The 22615-nt window shown below is 46.6% G+C and overlaps 1 protein-coding gene across 2 annotated transcripts in view; it reads left to right on the top strand.

The window, feature by feature from the left end:
- Window positions 1-610: 610 nt before the first annotated feature.
- LOC1279888 (uncharacterized) overlaps window positions 611-22615 on the top strand; it is a 72135-nt gene continuing 50130 nt past the window's right edge. For both annotated transcript variants that reach the window (XM_061662419.1, XM_061662418.1), the window contains exon 1: window positions 611-3844. In XM_061662419.1, coding sequence (XP_061518403.1) covers window positions 2579-3844 — 1266 coding nt within the window. In that variant the 5' untranslated portion in view covers window positions 611-2578. The remainder of the gene's footprint in view (window positions 3845-22615) is intronic.

The raw sequence follows: 22615 nt of genomic DNA, 5'->3' as shown, positions 1-22615 counted from the left end.
AACCAAAACACACACGAACAATATAAACATATAAGATAACCGAATGATAGAATATACCCGATGTTTGTTGTTAGTAAAGCGCAAGTAGGAGGAAGTATCAGAAGGTAAAACAATACAAGCGCATACCCCCATTTTGGACGCACTTTCAATCAAAGCCATATTTTCTAAAAAAACAAGCAAAACAGTGTGTCAGCAGAGGAACACATCGCGTAAAGTGTGCCGAGCCAACAAGCGAAAATTAATGTTTGACCGATACAACAACAGGCACACGCGCAGATATATGTATGGTATATACGGTAGATGAAATTATTGTATTGTAGTAATGTTACCTTTTGCAAGCGATCCGTAACACCCGTAACAGTGCATACGCCCCAAACGCGTTGCATGTCACTATTAGCAGCATGTTGGTATCGCTCGGTAACGGTTTGTCATATTTTTGGTAATTGTTTTACACGAACAGCAACCGGTGTTGGTTGAAACGGTTAGGTTAGGTGTGTACAAGAGGCAGCGGTTTTGTCCAGTTTTTATCCGGATTATAAAGCGGATTTGAGATAGATAAAGTTATTTAGTTTACTTTTGCTCTCTGTTCCCTTTCTACTATTACTTTTCCTCAGTTCCGTCGGCTAAACGTGTCGGCTGGAGGTGGCGGCAATGAAAGCTCCACACCTACCGTGGCCTGCAGTGTCCACCTAAACTACGCTATGCAAAACCATGTGTGTATGTATGTATGTGTGTATGTCTGTGTGTAGAATGTATCCTTGAACAAACCAGCACTAATCACCTGAATGGTAGCTGAATGTTGCTGTAGCGTTCGAAAAAATCGATGGGAAAACTATTAAACGTATACTTAACCACTGTACTGCTGCATGCAAACTAGCGGGCTTAACCGTACACCGTCTGCACCTGGGGGGCGAACGTCGCAGGTGAAGAACGAACACCCGCGTGCGACAGAGTGTTCGTGTTGGTTTTCTATCATTTACTCCTAGCCGGGAGGTGACTGTGCTTTGACTGTTAGTGTGTCTGTCTGTCTGTCTGTCTGTTTAGGACGCGCGGTACTAATCAGCTGCCGACAGTGTAGAGGTGTGCAATTTATCATACTCTAAAACTCCCCCCATTCGTAGTAGAGCAATCGTCGTGCGTCCCCCCACTTCTATCGGTCGTTTACTATTACATTCGCTCCACTCACTGAAAAGAACGAAGAAGCAAGGTAAAAACGAATCATAAGCAAAAGGGGAAGGTTCGTCGCTGACGCTTACCGCGAAGAATAAGAAACAAACAACATACACATCATGCAAAAACCAAAAAACCACACATACTTGTAACAAAACCCACTCGATAGCCGATACAGTAGCGAGAATTGTCGTTCAAAACTAAGTTTAAATAGCTAGACAAGGAGGTGAGCAAGATTTTTTCTTACTCCCTTGTAATAAATACACCCACTCACAACATACACGCTGAAACAAACACACAAAATCACACAAACACACACACACACACAAGTGAAAAACTTAATCTTAAATCCAGCACCTAGTGCGCACCCAAGAGATAAGCATTTTTTGATAACTGTCTACAGAGGTTAAGGGATAGGAGGCGAAAGTGTCCCTGCAAGCGTGCGCCCAGGGGTTTATGTTGCGCGCAAAACGATACTGTAAAGTGTAAGCGTTTCAGTGTTAACGATGTAGTGTAGTAGCAGCTCGTTTGTAAGTGTGTCTGTGCGCGGAGAGGAGAGCTAATTCAATCGCCAAAAAAGCAGCAACAAACAGCAGAAAATAACACTTAGACACACACAGTCAACCGATACCGTCTTACTTTGCATGCGTGTAGATAAATGTCGGGAGGGGGAAGCGCCCGTAGCGATATAGGCCCGTGTGAATTGATCAAGCAGTAGCCAGATACAGAACAAGAAAAAAGAAAGCAAGAGAGAGCGAGAGAGAGAGAGAGAGAGAGAGAGAGAAAGCGTGCAGCTTCCGTTGTTGTTGTAAGCGTATAGGTGATTTACTCCTCACAACTGTGTGCTATATAGAGCTATATCCGTCTACTAATCATCCCATCGGTCAGTCGTCCCGTCAAAACCCTCCCAGCAACCCTTCACCATCCCATCCAAAAGCCAACCAATCGAACCACTTGTCAGCGGTTAAAACGAACGGGGAGAAAGCAAAACGACCCGCGAAAGCTATCCTGTTACCAGTCCCCGACCCGTCGCCAGAGGCTTGAGGCTGACAGGAAGCTCCTGTAGGGGGTGGAAATTCGGGCTCTAACTTCACGCGTACCCGCACCCCAATCTTCCGGCCAGCGGCCACCCCCACACACCCACAACAATCTTCATCGCCACCCGAAAGCATCGTCGTCGTCGTCGTTATATATTATTGCTGTTATCATATTGTTGTTATTATCACTGTTGTTGTTATTGTTGTGGATGCGACACTGCGCCATCGTTATCGTCGTCGTTGTCGGTGGTGGTGAGGTTGTTGTTAGCAGCAACACCAACAGCAGCAGCAGTAGAAGCAGTAGCCGCCTCTCTAGCCGCGTTTGTAGCAGCCGTTAGTCACCCGTGCCGGTGTAAGAACGCAAGCGCAAGATGTATGCAGCAGCAGGTGGCGCCTCGCTGGCGTCACGCCAGGCGCGCAAGAAGCAGGCCCAGCAGAACACGAAAAACAAAGCCACCAACCAGCAGATACTGCGGGAGAAGCTGGCCGCGAAGGCGGCCACCACGCCGACCAAAAGCAAACACTTCCACCAGCTGCCGGCGTCGTACCTGCGCGCACCGCACCAGCACCACCGGAAGCTGAGCGCCGGCTACACGAGCATACCGGGGGCGGAGCAGCAGCCACCGGCGGCGGCACCACCGATGCACCACCGGTTCGCTGACCATCCGTGCGCTTCCTACACCGGGCCGGCCGCCGTTACGCCCAGCGCTGCGCATCACGCACACGGTCCGGGACACCTGGGACACGCGCACCACCATCACCACCACCATCACCATGCGGGCGGTGCTGCCGGTATGCCCGCCCATCCCTGCCATCTGCACGGTGCGGCCGGTGGACCGTCGGGCCATCCGCCCGCCTCCGGCGCATCCTTTCCGCCGATGCCGAAACCGACCGGGTTCCGCGAGTACGACCGGCTGGTGCGGCGCCAGCAGCTCACCAAGTCCGCCACCGCCACCCTGCCGCTCGTTTCCCAGGCGCAGGACACGCCACCGCAAACGCCCGAGCAAACGCTCGGTGGGTTCGGCGAGCCGGCCCACCCGCACCATCATCCCCAGCAGCTGCTTCTTTTGGAGCAGCAGCACCAGCACCATCATCATTCCCAACAGCACCTCGATAAGCTGGGCCACGATGACCAGGACGAGGAGGAACAGGAACAGGAGGAGGAAGGGGAGGAGGAGGCCGGAGATGCCGACGCGCTCACGCAGCCGCTGACGCTGCAGATACCGAACGATCCGATCATCATTACGCCGGCCACACCGCAGGCCACACCGCCGGGCCGGCTCGGGCTGAAGCCGCTCGTGCTGACGGACGACGAGGAGGTCCGGCCGCTGGCCAGCCCGGCGCCCGGGGCGCTCGAGCGCAAGTGCAGCGTGTACCGGGCCCGCAAGTACGACGACCCGTTCGAGGAGCGGCACTACAACGCGACGACAATAAGCAGCGCGCAGCACCACCAGTACCAGCCGGACGATGTGTTCTTCCCGCCGGCGGGCGGCAGCATGCCGAACGGGGGCGGCCACTCGACCACGACGACCACGCCCGGCCACCAGCAGGGGCAGCTGGCGAAATGGGACTCGGAGTACTACTGCTGCGAGTGTGACCACCGCCAGTACGGTGTGTGTACCTGTGATCAGTTCGAGGTAAGCCTTGCGCACACTTGATGCGCACCAGATGACGATGTATTCTCCCCGCCATTCAAGCTAAATCTTCGTAGCAAGTCAGCAGATACTGGAAAGAGTGCAGCACTGTAAGTAAATGACTTGGGAGATGATATTTTCAGGTGTAAGGCAGCAAAGGTTGAGTACTGAACACTTCAAATTGCGTGAGATGCTGTGATGAACATCACCCACATCCTTTAGATATCATTTCCACGACACAATGCCTTCCAATAATCGAACATCCTTAATCGATACCTCAATTCACGGCTTATCGCCAACTTTATCTTCATTTTCAAACCATTGAATATTACATCTTGCTTATCGTTCGAGCCTCAGTTGCGGCTCCACACTCTATGCACGGAGCCTTGCCTTTTATTCGCAATTTTAAATGCCACCCTGGGAAAAGCGGGATAAAAAAGATAACTTATCATCAAATCGAGAAATTCTCACCAGAGAAGAAAAAACACGAAAAAGCGTTTCCATCTTTGCTGCCACTGCTCTCTGGCAAAGAAGATGCTATCTAAACTCGTGCAAAACGATTCGTATCAGCTCTTGCAGGCCCGCCGCCCTGTATCCCACGACAGCATGTGCACGACAAGGAGCCGCCTGCAGAACTGGAACGCTATCAAAATGATAAATCACAATCGGCTTCCTTTATGCTATCGTTTATTACGAAAACGTAGCCAAGGGAACCGTAGCCGGTCGTTGGTATGCATGGGAGGACAGAAAAAGGCCCTCAAGCTCCAAGAAAGAGAGAGAGAGAGAGACGAGTCAAACAGTGTGGGTTTCTTTGCCCACACATGCACACAGCTCTGTGTGTGTGGGAATCCAAACGAGGCGTTGGTGGGAACGATACGATTCGATACAATCTTACACACGATCGTCGGGAGAACGGATCACAGCAGCAGCTTGAAACGCCAAGAGCTCTCCATACGATCGGCCAGCAGCCCGTTTTTATTCGTTAGCGTAAATCAAGCTGCATCCTGTTTCCAGCCATTCGACACATATATATCTCCCGTGCGCTACTACTGCCACTTCTTCTCGAATCGATTCGTATCGAGCAATAAGTCCCACACGGCTGAAAAGCCTTCCCCAATCCCCCCAAACTGTGGATGGTGCATTTCTCGAAGGAACGAAGAAAAGCCGCAAAAAAGCGGATGGGTAGTCATCATAATAACAATAAAAATAAAAAATCCTATGCCCTGGCCTTTCACTCTGGCTCTTCCGGCAACCGACGTGAAACACTGGCAGGCGAATGGGAGCACGTAATTGAATGTATTTATGCTCGCATGAAAGCATATTATGTGGTCGGTAATAAAGTACCACTCACACTCTCCGCCGGTAAACACCAACGTGGGAAGTGGTTGGGGACTGTGGGTTTACCAGAAGCACTCAATTGTGCCCCGGCTGGTGCGCTTCGTTGATTGAGAGCCTTTCGTTTGTAAGGGGGAAATGATTTTTCCTTGCACCTCCACATGCTTTCCTCTCAATCGTTCCGTTTTTACTGCGAATAACAATTCGCTTTCGATTCGTCCATCGAATGGGGAACTTCGAAGTGCATCTAAAGTGATGTTGTGGGTTAGCTTTTTGCGAGCTTTGCCGGGGCTAAAGGCTACTTGTCGGGAGTGTAGTTTGGAGCTCGTTCAGTTTACGACGGCTCGTCACGTTGCCAGTTATGGCTGAGGGTTGGATGGTTTAGGAGAGCATGTCGATCAAAAGCGCCACCGTGTACATACGTTAGATATTTTGATGCAAAGTTCAAGCTCAAGACATTGTGGATACGCTTGCTGGTACGTTTGCTACAGTGTGGACGAAGTCATTCGCTTTTGAGGTTTAATAAAGCATTCGTCTTTCGTTTACGATGCTTTATCACACGAGAAGACAAGATTGTTACGGAAAAGGGAATATTATTTTACCTCACAAAGAGATATTGCTCTTGACCGAAACTAACAGTCTGCATGCTAATCAAAGCCCTTGTCAAACAGGCTGAAGACAACTTAAATCAACAAAACAGTACAAAACGCTTCAAATCAGCCCGGTACAGGCCAGACGCACCAGAACCGTCCTCCTCCAGGCCTGCATAACTGCAACAACATAATCAGCGTAAGTTTGACCATTACCCCCGAACGGTGTCGCTCCATTGTCACCGTGCACTGTATGCAGGCACACACACACAAAACGGGTCAAAGCTGGAGCAAAACCAGATACACAGAGCACTGACGGTACTTATCGGATCGGTTTTCAAAGGTACATCGGAAACCGACCCAGTTACCTTTGCGCAACCTTCTGCCAACCCTTCCCAGCCTTGCATTACATTATCCTGCTGACCTGCTGACACTAACTGTGCTGTGTCCCTTTTGCACACTGCCATGCCGATGAACGGGCCACCCGTTCCTATCATGTCCGGTGCGCGTCCGATGCTGCGAAAAGGGAAGCGCACCAGCCTGTGAAGAGCAGCGAGCAATCGTTCCTCCATTGTTCCGAAACGAAAGTTCAACTCGGGCGCTCTTGTGTAACCTCTGCTCCACCTTCGAAAGGTCCGGTGTGGTGCTCGGTTTTTGAACATCCCTTTGTCCCCCCTTCCCGTTCGTTAAATAGCTTTGTGGTTGTGGTTTTACCATGCCCCCGGGGTTCAGAGCTTTCGCACACATCGATGGACGAAATCTAATGAAATGGAAAACATTAATGCCTTCTGCCAGCAACTACGGGCGGAAGTGGAACGGTCCGAGTGCAGTGCCATAACCCGCACGACCTTCTCGCCGTCTTCTCACTCGGTAGCGCTTAAAGCCGTCGACCGAAATGTCCGGAGCAAAAGTCGTTGCTAACTTTTTCAATTATGAAACAACGGTCGGCGTGTCTGTGCATCGTCGTGTCTGCATCGATCCGCGTCATTATCGCACGCAAAGCGGAACGGCGATGGTTCTGTTTCCACTGCTGGTCCATTTCCTAGCAGATCCACCATTGTTGCAGTTGGCAACTTTCTTTTACAAGTGATTGAGGAAATCGCTTCCGTTTGAAGATTTTTTTTTCGATTGTGCCAACGAGTCTAGCTAATCTTAAATCTGCTAGCAAATAGGGTGTCGAGCTGAAGGGCAGTGAAAAATGCGTAGAAAGTAGGAAGAACGCATTAAGAAGGGCTTTGGGGATGAATATTAAAATAAATACATTGTATACGTGGCTTGATTTAAGAGTTCTGAAGTAAAATAGAATGCGTAAAGACGACAAGTTTGTGACGTGCGGAAATTATTTATTCTGAAAGCGTATGTGACAAATAGCCACAGCATAAAATATTACCAAATATCATTCAACAACGTTACAATTATATCTGAAGAAAGGTTTCCTTTTTATGGTAATTTATAGGGAAACATAAAGTGCCCAAAAGAGCGTGCCTTTTTATTTAACACACAATCGCCACCGTACATTTAATTCTCTGCCTCACACTTAAAGCTTCAAAATGTCAACACTGGACGTGCGCACTTGCACAAAGCTGACAATTGCAAAAGTCACCGACGGCCCCGGGGGGAAAAATGGTGTGATTAATGTTGCTTTAATTACACACACGCGATGGTCAACATTAATCTTGGGTTTGCGTTTTACGAGCATTCGCACGCCACGCCGATGATCGACCGTGTCTCCAGTGGGCATTGGGCGGTAAACGCTGGTCAGCCTTTGGCGTGAGCGTGAGCCAAACCCTTCTCGGTCGGCGCAGGAATTATTGCACGGTATCTCTATCTTTTTTTTTCTTCTGCTTCGCTTTGCCAGCTTGCTGTATTGCACTAAAAACTAAAATTATGCTTTCGGCTAATGAACGCTGAACGGTACTATTGAAGCTCTCTCACTCTGCCTCGCTCGCACCAAGCTGTGGTGTGTGGTACCACATTCATAGGTTAACCATTGCAGTGTGCCGTTCACCAGGCTGAACCCATTAATATTGTTTTAATTAAATTTCGTGATTTTAGATGTCAAGCATACCTGCATACCTGCGTGTACTAATGGGCAATAAATTTGAAATGTTGTGTATGTTATAACGCTTTCGAACGAACAAAGAATTCTGCATGGAATTCATTTTATGAAAATTTTAAAATTGTATTTAAATTAAGGACACCATTTACCCATTTTATTTTCACCCAAAAATAAACATTGAAAAAAGCTTTTCCGTATATTTCTGGAAAAACTATAAAACGTGGTAATACTTTCATAAGACTCTGGAGAACTTTGGTTTCACTCAAATTAAATAAAATACGACAAATACATCAAACATTCTTAATAAGAGCAAATGCTGCTTTTTCACTATGATATGTTATGTTAGATTTCAAACCTTTGAAAGCTTCACTTTGCAAACAACGAATGCATCATGCAAACGACGAACCCTAGACATTCAGACACGTTTAAATAGAACGACAGAACACAAGGCACAAGCGCTCGGCACGAGACGAAACTCTGTACCCCTACCATCACCCCGGGGAAATGGCGACAAAATCAACAGAAATTCAAACTGCAATCCATCCTCTCCATCAGAACGTCAGTGGTGGAGTCGCCATTTTTATTATCTCCCCATTTTCGACCAGTTTCCTGATGTTGTTCAGCGATTTGTTCGCTTTTCCTCGGAATCGGCACACAGAGCGTCGTCCAGCGATTGTATTGCAACCTTGCTCTAGTTTCGGCCCCGTGCGGTATCTGTGTCTGTATATATCTGTGTTAGCCATGGCTTTCCTCCGTGTCAAGCGCGCCCCTCTTGCTGGGACTGCAGAAAACCAAAGTCCATCAAAATCTCCATTCAAAGTACCGCGCAGCGCAGACAACCGAACAAATGGAAATGGGGCAGCTAAAAAAAACGAAACCGGAGGCATATGAAATATGGAAACGTTTCACTCACCACCGATGCTTCAACCATCGATGCTGGTGTCTCGTCCACGGCAGTGCGCCATTGGGAGCTGCCATCAGTGTGAGCACATGGCACGCGGCGCAGCGCCATCAATTCATCCGAAGCTGCACACAGCCTCGCCTTGGCGCGTTGGCATGTGTGTGTGTGTGCGCGCTGTTGTGGTTGTCAAAGAAATGAAACACAGCTCACCTCTTCCCGGCCGCCCTGCTTGCGCGCCACCTACCACAGTGCGCTTCATTGGAACCGTTTTACGGGGTTTCGGTTTTATGAAGCTCGCAAATGATTGAATTGACGGACGGATTCGAGCGGATCCGGCGACAACCAACCACAACGGGAGCTACACAACAGAGCATGGCTGTACACACACACACATCCACACACAAACACACCAGACCGATTCGTGAGTTGTTTCGTCCTCCTCCAAACAGGCTGCGTGTCCTTGCCGGATGTGTGTGGCCTTCACCGGGCGCAAGTGAGAAGACCAATCCCTCTCTACTTTCCTTCCTCATCGCCCTTCTATGCCAAATGACAAACAATCGGTTGTATAGTGGAAGAACACACACACACACACACGCCAAACAAGCTACCGGGTGTCCTACCCACATGGTCCATTTGAGCAAAAACGAAGAAGAGAAACATAGAAAAGCGGTACAATTAATATGCACGCGAACTGTGGCCACTTTTCCTTTTTTTTCTTCTTTCTTTTTTCCAACATTTTCCGGGCAACACGCAACACAAAACAGCACAAACAAGAACAAAAAAAGGGCGGACAATGACATAAACGCGAAAGGATGGCTTTTTGTGCGAGCGTGTCTTGCTGCGCCCATTGTCACTTCGGTGACGGCACACGACACGCCACAAACGCGTACAGCCATGTCGGTAGTTGCTTTATGATTATTGCACACTTTCAAGCACCAATGTCACCATACAGACGAATGTGGAGTCTCGCTTGTTTTTTTGTTACCTCCTGCTTCTGTTTCTGCTGTCAACACGGCACGCTGATGCTGCTGCTGCTGCTGCTTCCAGGGAACGTGTGGGAAGCCACAAACATTCATCCCACCCCAAGGCAGACATAGTGCAGTATGCCTTTGACCTTTCCAGGCTTGAATGAAGGAAAGGGTGAACATTTCACACACCCTTTCGCCACAAACACACATCTGCAACTGCAATCCATCTTAGTATGAGTGATGTGAGTGGCACGACTGTGTCTGCCGCCGGAATCCCCCCGCCGGGTGCAAAACTGCAAACTGCATCTTCGCAAACCTTCATTCAGCCCACGCGTACGATCAGTCGGTTTGAATGCGTGTGTGTGTGCGTTTGCGACAAATTTCCATACACTTTGCTAGAGTGTTGCGGTGTGTTCCCCACACTGTACCGTTCGCTAAGAAAACCGGACTAGGCGTGTCTAGTGCGCTCTCGAACGATGCAAATCACGTGATGGCTGCATTTCACTTGCAAATTGCAAAAACGGTGCCGATGCTGCTGCTGCATCTACCAATGTGTGGTCGTCGTTGGAATGCTCCCAAAATTGATTTCCAACGGCGCAAGCATCGGCTGTACAGCGTCGTCAAGCGTTTTGGCGAATATGTTGCAGCAAAGATGTATCTCGACTCGGCGTAGCGCGGGTGTGTGGGCAAGCAAAAAAGAAGCTAACCTTGTTTATGGGATAGAGGCAGTTTTTTTGTTTGTTTTCATATTTAGGAATCCATTTTGGTATAAGAAGGGGAAGTTTTTGCTCCAATTTTGTCATGTCGAAGGTATCAGAAAATGTCAATTGAATTGAGGCCTTCGGGCTGTGTTGTTGATGATGATCCTCTGGTCATGTTTCTCAGCGCTTTGGAAAGCTTTACATACAAACTGTGCACAAATTGCCGATATGTTAATGTATGTATTTATGTAGTTTGCTTAGAAATACTTGTTGTATATAGCTTTAAACAATGTTACAGCAAAGTCCCATTAATTAAGCAAACTTTTAAATGTTTATTTATTTTTAAGAATTTAATTCTGATATGTGTAAGTAGAACTTAGCTTAATGGGGCCCTTCACGATGCTAGTGTTTACATGATTTCAGCCTCAAAATGTCAAACTCCATACAAAACCACACACACAACTAGCCTGCAATTTTCAGTCTAGATTATTATAGCCTCAAAGCTAGAATTAGATTCGAGTACCTGCTCGAAAAATGGTAAAACAAGGTGGTGTTTACATTTATCCCAAGGTGCATTTAAGAGATCTGGTGATGGAATCCAGAATCAAAGTGTATGTAGTCCAGGTGGGCTCATAGGATGTTTTTTATAACCAATCACTTTTTGACAGGATGGGTGAAAGCTTTTGTTCAAACAAGCTTTCTGGAGGCTTGACGAATACTCAAAACACTCTTGAAATCTTCATTCAGAAACAGAAGCGATAAAAATCAGCCTTCTAAATTCATACTTCTTGGGATAAGCCCACCTGTATATTATACTCACTTAGATAGCTGCTCGAAAACTGCTATACAATGCAAAGAGCTAATAGGCTGCAATTTCAGCCTACGAACTTAAAACGGAAAGGACCCCAATATTAGAAAAACCTTTCCTGTTGAATTTCATTAACATGCGTAAAATAAATTAAAGTGACACTTTTGAACATTTTCGAACAACAAATACAACGGAATTGATATTTTGTTTCCAAAATGGTAGGAAAAAGAAATCGCAATCGTAAAAAATTGGGAATTTTATATCGAAATACCAATCACATCCGCAAGTTTTTGTTTTAGTTTTACCAGCGCTCAAAAGTTGTATAGGTTATGAATAAACGAAAATACCGTGGATGGTAAAAAGTTTTTAAAATCGTTCTTAGATGTTTCTAAAAGCGTGAATGACAGCAAATACATTTCATTTTTTTGCAAAAAATCACGAAAAAATCTCTGCTTAAAAAATTGCAATATATCTTGCGTTACCGTTACCAATAAAGCTTTTATAGCGATTCAAATTACTCTTGTGATGTGTAATTCAACAATAAATCATGATAAGAATAAGGGCGACTATGAATTTTCCCTATCTTTATGAAATTATGTTTTAGTTTAAAATTGCTCACTGTTACATAATTTAGTGCAGCAATAAGCCAAGACATTTACAAACCATTTATGAGCCTCCAACACGTGTAATTGCCGCCTTTTATGTTCCGCAATCCCTAAGACTTACTGCCAATCATACGGCAATGGCTCAGCTTGAAACATTCTCCCACGACGGAATCCCATGAGCAGAAGCAGCAGCAGCAGAACCACAGAGACGTTTATCTGATAAATATTTAAACTCATTTTCACAAGCCCAGCGCCAGATTTTGACGATAGCCACTTTCCGTCGGGTGTGTTCACCCCGGAACGCTCAATCTGTTGCCACTCTTGTCCCGCGCGCACGCTAATAAAACAATGCCCAGCTCTTCCTTTTCGGCTGAACGGTTCCCAAAAACGGAGCCGTAACCATAATCCCGAACGTACCCGTAAGCACACCTGCGCCAAAAATGATTCCCGCAAAGGGAAAGACCGCCAGCCTTCTTTATTGGCAACGGTGTGGTTCCACAAAAACTGCGGGTAGAACAACGCCCCCCCCCCTTCCGCCCGGCGCACACGACTCAACGCAGCACGGCGGCTGAAAATCGATAAATCACTGCAAAACATTTGCTCCTATCTCAGCACCAGAAAAAGGGGATTGGGGGAAGGGGCCGTTGGGAGGCCGATATACCACCACTACACACAGGAGCTTCTTTCTATCTTTCTGCAACTTACTCATATCAACTGCGACGACCAAAAGAGAAATAAATGGGCAAAGAAATGAGAAATGTTTCGATTCGATGTTGGGGTTGGTTGGGGAGGCCCAACTTACCGGAAAGAAGAAAAAAAAGAAATCCCGCAACTGCCGAAGCAGCACGAAATCGGGGGGAAATGTTCCCGAACACACTGCCATGTAACGATTACACTTGCATGTACAGACACACACACATAGACAGAGACCTGTCAGAATTGGGCCGAGGACTGAGACCTCGCAGCGGACCAGGCACAAGCCAGACGCGTACCAGAGCAAGCGACTGTGTAGCGATGCTTCAAAACAAGCGCTCAAATTGCACCACCCCCCGTCTCCTAAAACCCCTTCCGCAAGCCCTCCCCAGTCCACCGGCACCCCCTGTGGGAGGTGAAAAACTTTGGCCACTTGCCCGAAAGACTTTGAAAGCGGCGCGGCAGTTGCATGCGCGGAAGGCAGTACGCTGCATGCATCGTGCATGCACAAAACCACACACACACACACACAGTGCACAAGGCCATTCCCGGGACCTGCTGATGCCGTCGTGGTGGTCGTCCTCGTCGACGTAATATCTCCGTTTCTCTCTTTCTCTCTCTCTCCCGCCCAGTCTACCGGAAGTAGAAACTTCACTCAAACATCAGCACGATATGTGTGTGACTGTGATGCGAATGCACAACGGTTCCCGGGCCAGCGTCGTACCGGGATACGACGTGCGTGGGGGTACATTTCGAAATGCATTTAGGTGTAGGCGGTGTAAGGGTGGTGCGGGAGATCCGTGGGCATCCGTGGGTGGTGGAAGGGACGGGCGTGTGTTGCAACGGATCGGACGTGCAAGGCCATTTGGGATAAGGAGCCCGGATGCGAGACGAGTTTTACCCTGGAAACCACCTTCCGCCCTGATGCTCGCACGGCAGTAGTAGGTTAAGGTGATCTTACTCGAAACGATATTGAAGGTTTGACACAGTCGCACAGCAAAAAACTGCCACCATCGCCATTTTGGGGGTTGAAAAGTGTTGGTAAAAACTAATGGGACGTGTGGAAGTGAGTGTATTTCACATTTAAACAAGGTACCTCAAGAAGAAAAGAAATAAGCTATGTTCTTATAGACCGCAACAACTGTAGTTGATCTATATCTGCATCCTCCCGTAAGGCGTGAGTACCTAATAGTAAAGTGGCAATGTTTTTAAATTGTCAGAACTCTGGTCTATACGACATATGCTCCAAAAACGTGTTTGCTATTTCATTTTAGCAACTTCAACTAAAAGGCATCATGTTGCATTGATCTGCCACAATTACGAATAAAAGTTGCGAAATGAAGTTGCTCGAAATGTGTATGTGCATAACATTCCATTCGAACCACAGCACATACAGGGATTTCCATGAGTTCTTATAGCTGTGGGACACTTTATTAACTTTTTCTAACGTGAAATGAACTTATTGTAAAGGCAATTGGACTTTCTAGCAACCTTGTTAGACAAATCCAATAGGAATGTCCAATGAGCCTGACCAAAAAGGGTGCCATAGAGTTCAATTTCCAACGTATGAAATTCACTTCCAATGGGAAAGAGTCTAGGACGTGTCCCACATCTATGAGTATCCATGGAAAACCCTGTAAACCATTTAATTGCACCACTCAATGGCGAATCTCTCCCTCTTCGTGCAGTTCCAGCACTTTCTTGCACCAATGAATCACTTTCACGGCTACAGTGGGGAACAATAATCATCATACTGCATTTACACAGACATGCTCTTTGGTAGGCCATCAGAAAAAAAATCATCCCTTTTTCCGGCTCTTCCCACCACTTGCGCTAAACAACGACTGCTTGAAACTAGACGAGCCAGGCATCATTTTCATCTCGTTTAACTGCAATAGCACTGCTAACGCTAACACACACTAAAAACAGTCCTGCACACTACATACGGCAACGAGATCGGTTGAATGCGAATGAATGATGGGAATGAGACTTGAGTGTGGTCCATACAACCAACGAACGTCTGTGTTCCGGCAGGATAACACTCACACACACACACAAAAACTTTTCGCTGGCATAGCAAACGCCGTACGAACAAGGCGTAATTGTATGTAGAAAACGGTATTACATTATGCGAATTGAAAAGCACTAATGCAAACATATTTCCCTAACCCCGTTCCACCCCACCCATTCCAACCGTGTCTTTCCGCATCCCACTCGTTGTAAATCTCTTTCTCTTGGAGTGATTTTTTTTGAAACCCACATCTGCTTCCACAGTGTACCAACCGAAATCCATTCGAGCGTGGTACGGTTGCGCCTGTCATTCAACGGGATACGAACGAACGAACGAACGAACGAACGAACGAAAAAAAACTAGAACAAACTACCGTTGAAGCTGGTGGTGACGGTGGTGTAGTATCTGCCCGGTGGTGAAACTGTTGCCACCTTGTCATCGTTTGGTAATCCTTTCTCTGGGGCGGCAATAGAGACGTGATTCCGGCGCTCCGTAGAACCGCGGGCGAAGTGTGTTGCGAATGCCCCGGGAAGCTGGCACCACTACTATCGCCCCACAGGTATTAGGACGCTTGACATATGGCAGAACACAGGAACCTTTCGAGCCACTTCGAGTCTTTGTGCCTCATTCGTCAAGCATCAGTGGCTGGTGGAGCGCGCACGTGGAGTGCCCAAACCCGCCATTGCGGAAAGCCCAAGGTTGAGATTGATTAATGTTCTGGCAGCTTAATGAAACGAAATACGCTCTAGACAAGTTGGGACACTTTAGAATGTGAAGGAAAAATGAGTGTACATTCAAATGGGTAGCACAACTTGAAACATTTTGAAAACAGAATAATTCTGCTTAGTAAGTTCCTTAAAGCCCTTCTTACAATAGTGATTGGTGAATTGGTAGTTGGTGCATGCAAAATCCCCCAAAAACTCAGATAACCAGCAACATGTACGATCTGCTGCGGATCATCTTATGGTAATCTACTTAAAGATCTACCGGGATTAAGAACTGTAGATATCAGTGCCCATGAGTGCTAGCCAGTAAAAGGAAGTTAACTTCTCGTTCCTCGGCTTTTGCTATACCGAAATAGTAACGACAAGGCTTCAACAGGCTCCGATGGCGCCGTACAACCGTTTAATTAAGTCAACCGGTCAGATAAGCCGGAAAGGAGGAAGCCTACTTTCTTTCCAGCGGGACGCCCTCGGACTTACACGCTTGGGTTGTGCGGGGTTGCTCCATCTCGATTACTCGATAAAACTTTCGCAAAAATCACCGTCAGCAGTGATTATATTAAATTTGGGATCGTCTCTCCTTGGGTCCATTGATATTGAACATCGCAAAAGTCTAATGAAGCCGAGCCCCGGGAGCCAGATCTTCCCGTGCGCTGGCGGCAAGAGCACCAACAAAAGTAAAAACGAACATTAGTGAGATTAGTTTTTGGTTCTGTGCTACTAGATCGGTACACCCACACATTCTTTCTAGACACACACACTAATCCTACCTCTGAATGACGTCTCCCACTATTCGTTAACTTCGACGAGCGCGCGGAGCAATCGATAATGTAACACAACCGTTTTCATTAGGATTAATGCATTCCGACTAGTAGTGCAGTGATGATGATTATGTTTTACCTTTCCACTGTACCTAGTAAATCATTTCTTTTTTTTCGGTTCGCTCTTCACTAAAATCCAATCCGATTTTTAACATTGTAGCATCCAACTGTTAAAAGCACGCGGCTGTTTTTTTCGCTCTTTATCATGTACGAGAAACGCTTCATCTCACACAATGGTGCTTAAGGGAAAGAGAAACTGTGAACAAAAAAAGCCATGTTTGTGCCTTTTGTGTGTGGGTGCACATCGATTTTCTCAAAGTAGGCAAAGGGCAGAAATCAATATAATGAAAGTTTTGGCAGATGGTTCGGCACTCAAGTACAATATGAAGGGAAATTAGTTTCGCTCGGTTGCGACTAGGCAAAGAAGCCACGAGCGAACTTTTGCCCTCACTGATGGCTTTCATCACGCTCAATGGAACTCGCGAGAACTTTAGCGTGGATAAAAAAGGGAAAAGCATAACTTTTTTTTTGTTTTCTTTCGCTCGTCAGAATTATCTTTCTAAAAATTATACTGAATGGTTCGCACCACGTTTAAACAGGACTCAGAAAATGTAGCAAAATTTCTTTGATTAGCTTTTGGGAAAATTGGAATTGTGTAGTCTTGATTGTTTCATACATCATCATATTATTTTTGCAATCATTGTAAATCACAACCTCGGCATATCAAAGGTGCAAAACAACTAAACTCCTCCCCAACAATTTCAGTAATCTCTTCTTCCCACTCAACTCTGATGATGGTGCATCTTTCAACTAATACTCTTGATCGAGTAAACATCGGCAATCACCGGGGGAAGAAGCATAAATTATGCCAACTCCTGTCCTGTTGCCCCTGTTCTGCTTCCCTCTTGGGCATTACCACCCCCCCCCCCCCCTTAAGCAACCTGTGCGAATGCTGTTTGTTCGGTTGTTTGTTTGGATATTTGCTCAAATCCTATACCGCGCTCCGGGCCCGCTGGCCTAAATGCCCACACACCAGGGCACAGGACGGCACAGCACGAGCGAACGACCAGGGAGCGTTTTTGTTACTTTAACTTATCCGACCTGCGCCACGGACAAAACGGACGGATTTTCGACTTCGGCACAGTTTCAATTTGCCCGTCAGGCCCCTCCCCTTCGCCCACGGGCGGGAGAAAAGCTCGTTGGAAAGGTTTGGAAAAGCTCGCGCACAAAGGGAACATACACCGGCCGGAGCATTTCCTAACTATCTTACAGGCACCGCCGAGGCACCGAGGCACAAACAAATGATTCTTCCGACATTATCCCTGGCACCAGTTGGTGCCCACACACACACACACAGAGTGGAAGCATTCGGTAGTTTAAATATCCTTTCCATACAGGGGGGCGCAGCGAAGGATCCACGGGTTTCCTCAAATGCGCAAACAAGCTTACCACGGATGAGCAAGGCACCAGAACAATGTATATTTGTGTTTGTGTGTGTGCGTTCTTCGTCCAGGGCTGTAAACAAACTGTTTTTCTGCCCGACCGGTTTGCTTCATCCTCTCCCTCTCGCTCGTGTGGCGCGCACAATGCAATTTATCATTTTTTGGCTTACTGGCTTGAGCCACTTACGGCCGCCAATGGTTGTGTTCCCTTTTCGCATGCGAATCCACCACGGGCGTCACACTGTACGTTTTGTGTGCCTGTAAGTGTGTGTGTGTGTGTGTGTGTGTATATTTTCGTGTGCACAGAATGATAAATTTATTTTTTGTCTACCTTATCATCCTACCACGCAACTATTTTGGCACCGCCGCTTGTATCGCCGCTTAATGCGAGGGCGGTTCCCCGGTGGTGTGAAAACTCTGTTAGTCTACCCATTCCATGTTATCATGTTTCCGCGAGCGCGCACACAAACACACACACATACATCGTATCTTTCGGGCACCTTCTCACGGATGAAGAAGTGTGTTAGCGATGTGTTAGCGGAAGGTATTTCAAACTATTTTCGTGAACCAGTTGGCAGTGGATTTGTGTACGTTGTGTACCGGCGTGAGCAAGAGTAACGCATCTAAAACGCGGATTAAGTGCACATGATAAGATATAAAAGTACAAGCATAGAGCAGCCAGGCGCGTTTAGCACTCCCAGCCAAAAGCTTAACACGTTCGTTCGGCTGAAACCCGGTGGGATAAAATCTTTATTGCGGAATGTAGTACAGCAACACGTTGCGCTAACGTGAATCATCTGGTACATACGCAATATAAGGAAGTAAGAAATGTGTTGGTAATGGTTTATGGTTCTAACTTAACATACTGAAAGTATAGTTTAAATTATAAGACAAGTTGTCGTGTGAATTCCTTTACAAAATTTTAATTTAATTTAACTGCAACTTATATTAGAGTTTGCTTAACACTCTCTTGCGCAACATCTCTCGTTCGAATCCTTTACTAAATGACTTCCCGATTAAATTAAGCCAAATATCATTTTTACATCTGAAAGTTATGTTCCGAATTAATTCACCCAATTCCCCCTTCATAAATAAAATTCATTTATTAATTGACAACCAAATTGAAAATAATATCAATAATACCATCTTGCGTATTTCCATTTCATTTGCTACGGTGCCAAATCCCAAATCACCTGCTCAATACCGATATGCTCAGCTTCCTATTCGATACAAAAGAACCTATTTTTATGCGAGACAAAAAGAATGCCCCAAATGCCCTAATGAACATCATTGTATATGATTGCCACCTTTACAATCCCTTCTTGTTTTACCTTCACTTTCACCAGGACACAAAGCAGTGCTGGCGCTGTTTCGCCATAACATCTGAATCTCAATTTACAATTTACCCATTTACGGGTGGTACACACGGGTCCCTCCCGTGAGGTTTGCTATGCCTCCCTACTGGTTCACCCAAAACCAAAAGCCGAGATTAGAGAAAAGCTTTCTCCAGCATAAAGACCATTCCGGACACACCGAACCCGTTTCGGTTGCTGCTCCGTTTACACTCTTGTAAACAAGCAACAGAATTAAGCTCAATGTCACCTTTGCCGATAGTTTGGCAACTGGTGCCGCCTACTTGCCGCCATCCTTTCCCATCCTTCCACCGAACAGCTGAGCACCCTGTCAAATAGAAAATGGCAAAAATAAACTTCTAAACTCGATCTGCCCTACTCGGCGTCCGGTTTTACACCAGCAGGGCCCAAGAAAACACTTCATTTCCTTTCGCAACGATTCGAGTTTTTGCTGACACATCAGGTTCGACCTATCTAGTTTCATCGTTCGGTACCGTTCGATTCGTCCCAGTTGCCCGAAGGCACATCCGTTTGTAGTGCATTGCTTGCCGTTCCTTTTTCTCGTCTTTTTTGTTTTGCCTCTAACTATCGAGCCAGCACACCAGGTAGCCAAGCACACCGAGCAACAGCGACGGAGGATGGTTGGTAATCGTCCAACACTAACCCGTTGTCGTCAATCTTTTATCATTTTCATCATCACCCTCACATCATCGTCCTTTTTTTTCAGCACTGGCCCGAGAAAGACGGGGCCCACGCTACTGTGTGTTGTACATGCAATCGCTAGTCACGTTTCGAACCGAGTTTCGATTTTCTGTTTCGCATAAGGTGGCAAAAATTGGGAAGCAATCTTCTGATCGGATGCAGCACCTTTGCCCCCCCCCCCCCCCTCCTTACCGTTGAAGAAAACTGCAACGTGCGGCAAAGTGCGCTGAAAGCGTAAATACTCGGGCTGGGCTCCCATCAATATGGCCGAGAAGCGAGCAAACGTTTGCCGAGCGGTGAACGAGAAAAGCGCCAAGGCTCGGTAGTTTATTTCATGGGTCAGCAGATTTTGTCAGGGGCGATGAAATGCTTGCTTGGATCCGATTTCATGTCAGCTCGTTAGGATGAGGTTTGATTTTACGAAGAAGAAAATGTTTCCCACAAGAACTTTTGAGCTTGAAACATAGCTTTTGAAGTTGAATGAAACGCACAGTGTTTGTAAAATGAACGCTCAGTCATGTTAAAAGTATTGTCACGCAATACTTTATATTACAAACTTCCTATGCCAACGCTTCCGGCACAGCTTATCGATTGCAATTTGTAAACATTGTGAAATCGTTTTAAAGCCTTATTTATTCTGAAAATCAGTCGGTTTCAATGGCTTCATTGCTTTATTCTGTCTCATTTAGAACTTTCCGTTTATTGAATGCAATGAACCAACACACAAACCCTACCTTTCACGGCGCACGAAACAATTCCCGATGGAGACGCCTAGTGGCGCATAAAAATCGAAATGGAGACGCCCGGTGTTTGTGATTAAAATGGTACAACACCTTATTGCCTGCTCTTTCCTTAGCACAAACTTCCAGCGCAAAACTGTTGCCGTACCTCTATACACATACCTTCCCTCTTCTTGGCAACGCTTTGCAAACAACCTAAATCGTTGGGCCGCTTGTATTGCGCCTCACCGGGGCAAAAGATATTAAAAAGTTTAATTGGATTTTCTAAACAGTAATCAGATTACATTGGCACCGATTAAGGCTGTAGCTTCTTTGTTTCATTAGTTTCTGCGGCAACAAAGCATCGGATAGCACCGCAGCGCATAGTTTGTGCACGGGTGCATGGGATTGTCGTGGCTGAAACTATTTACAACTACCCTTGACTTTGACCTAATTTTTGGGGTGCGATGTTTTACTAGCATTGCTAGGTTTGTTTAGCGTGGCGTTGAAATGAATCATTATAGTTGTGTCGTAAACGGAGGGACCAAACAGTTTATTGCCTTCGATATTTTACGGATCTCCATCGTACAATAGATGTATGTGATAGGAAAGAAGGCATACAACAATTTGCACAAACATTTGGGCATGCACGATGCATTTATTCAGGAGATCATTTTATCATTGCATCATTTATTGACAAGAAATACGTTGAAATCAATTTAAAACATTTTTAAGAATTTATGTTGTGCGAAGCACACAATATTAATAATTGAAATACAGAAATTAATCACACTGCCTTTATCCGGATCGAATGGACCAAAATGTACCCGGTTCGAAGGACCAAAATGTATCCGGTTCCAAGGACCAAAATTTTGGGGTCAAATCAACTTGAAGTCTCAATCAAAATCTCATCCGAATCTGCAGTTTGAGTCTCTTTTTTCTTGCGCATTTTAAAAATCTTCGTTCTTTCAAACTGCAGGGTACCTTTAGCGACAAAATTTGATTGAAGAATTCTATATGTTTAGAAGAATATGGATTGATTGTTTGCGATACGTGTGTGCGTTTTTCTCTAGTTCTCTCGCTCTCTCTCTTCAATGCTGTCATCGTACCCTCATAACCCACGTAACCCTTACCGAATCCACTCTTCACAGAGAAACAATCATCCGTTCCGTAAACAACCGCCAGTGCTTGTCAGACTCTCAGTTGGAAACGGTTAAAGTATCAAAAAATGATCAAAGCAAAGCAAGTGCTCAAGTTCACCTTTCTGTACGAGTTTCCGCACCACACGATCAATATGCGGAAAAAGATGCCTCACTAAAGCCCCAAAGGATGTGTTATTTCGTTGCATTGTGCCGCTGGCCGGACAGACGCACGCTGATGATGCTGATGATCCGGTAGCTCTCAAGTGGGTAGAGCTCACAATATAGCACAACGTGTGCACGCGATCCACACGTACAAGTACAAAGCTCGCACCACTGCCGAAATACGAGCAGAGCCAGAGCTTCACACTGTACATAGGTGTTCGAGAAAGCTGTATGTGTGTGTGTGTGTATTCAGTTTAAGTGTTTGTATTCATGCCGACCTACGCATGCAGTGCAGTATGATTCAGATGCTGAGAAAAGGTGGCAAAGCTGCAATATAAGTTGTGCAACAAATCGCGTACCAATACCTACCCCAAACACACTAACGAGAGAGTCAAGTGCGCTCCCGGTCATCCCTTCCCCGCAGCACTCAAACGCAAACCAGCTGTCCGGGAAACCTACTGCTCCTCTTCTTTCTCTTCATCTTTCGCCTAGTTTCTTCGCGCCTATCCGCCTATCCCTGCTCTCGCTCTCTCTCGTTCTCTCTATCTCTTTTAACCTAACGAGCCGCGTGTCAATTAAAGCAAAAAAGCGCCAGTGATAATGGTAACCCGAGCGACACTAAACGCCATCCAAACAAGCAGCCGCGAAGAAGAAGCCGTCGGTGACGAAGGGGAGGCAGGGGCGGAAGAAGCGGACGACGACAGTGACGACCACGGTGGTGGTACCGGTGCCACAGTGCTGACAGTGCGCCCCGGGTGCAAGCGGACTAATAGAACACGAGCCGACCGGGCACCACCGGCCGCGGTGGTGGTGACGGTAGTGGCGGAGGCAGTAGTGAAGGTGAGCAGCAACGCCTTAGTGACACGTTCTGCGTGTGAGAAACGAAGCTAAAAGTGCACGGAAACGCCACAATTCCGATTGCGCGAACGCGTGTATGCTGTTGCGTATTTTGCTCGTATGTGCGTGTGAGTGAGCGTGTGTGAGTGTTTCCGTTCCGCCGTTGTATGTTGTGATCGCGTGTGTATCGTCCGTGTATGAGTG

The sequence above is a fragment of the Anopheles gambiae genome, chromosome 3 (genome assembly GCF_943734735.2).
Source record: "Anopheles gambiae chromosome 3, idAnoGambNW_F1_1, whole genome shotgun sequence".
Taxonomy (NCBI): Eukaryota; Metazoa; Arthropoda; class Insecta; order Diptera; family Culicidae; genus Anopheles; species Anopheles gambiae.
The sequence above is the reverse complement of the archived record's forward strand: the minus strand, read 5'-3'. Positions and strand labels throughout refer to the sequence as shown.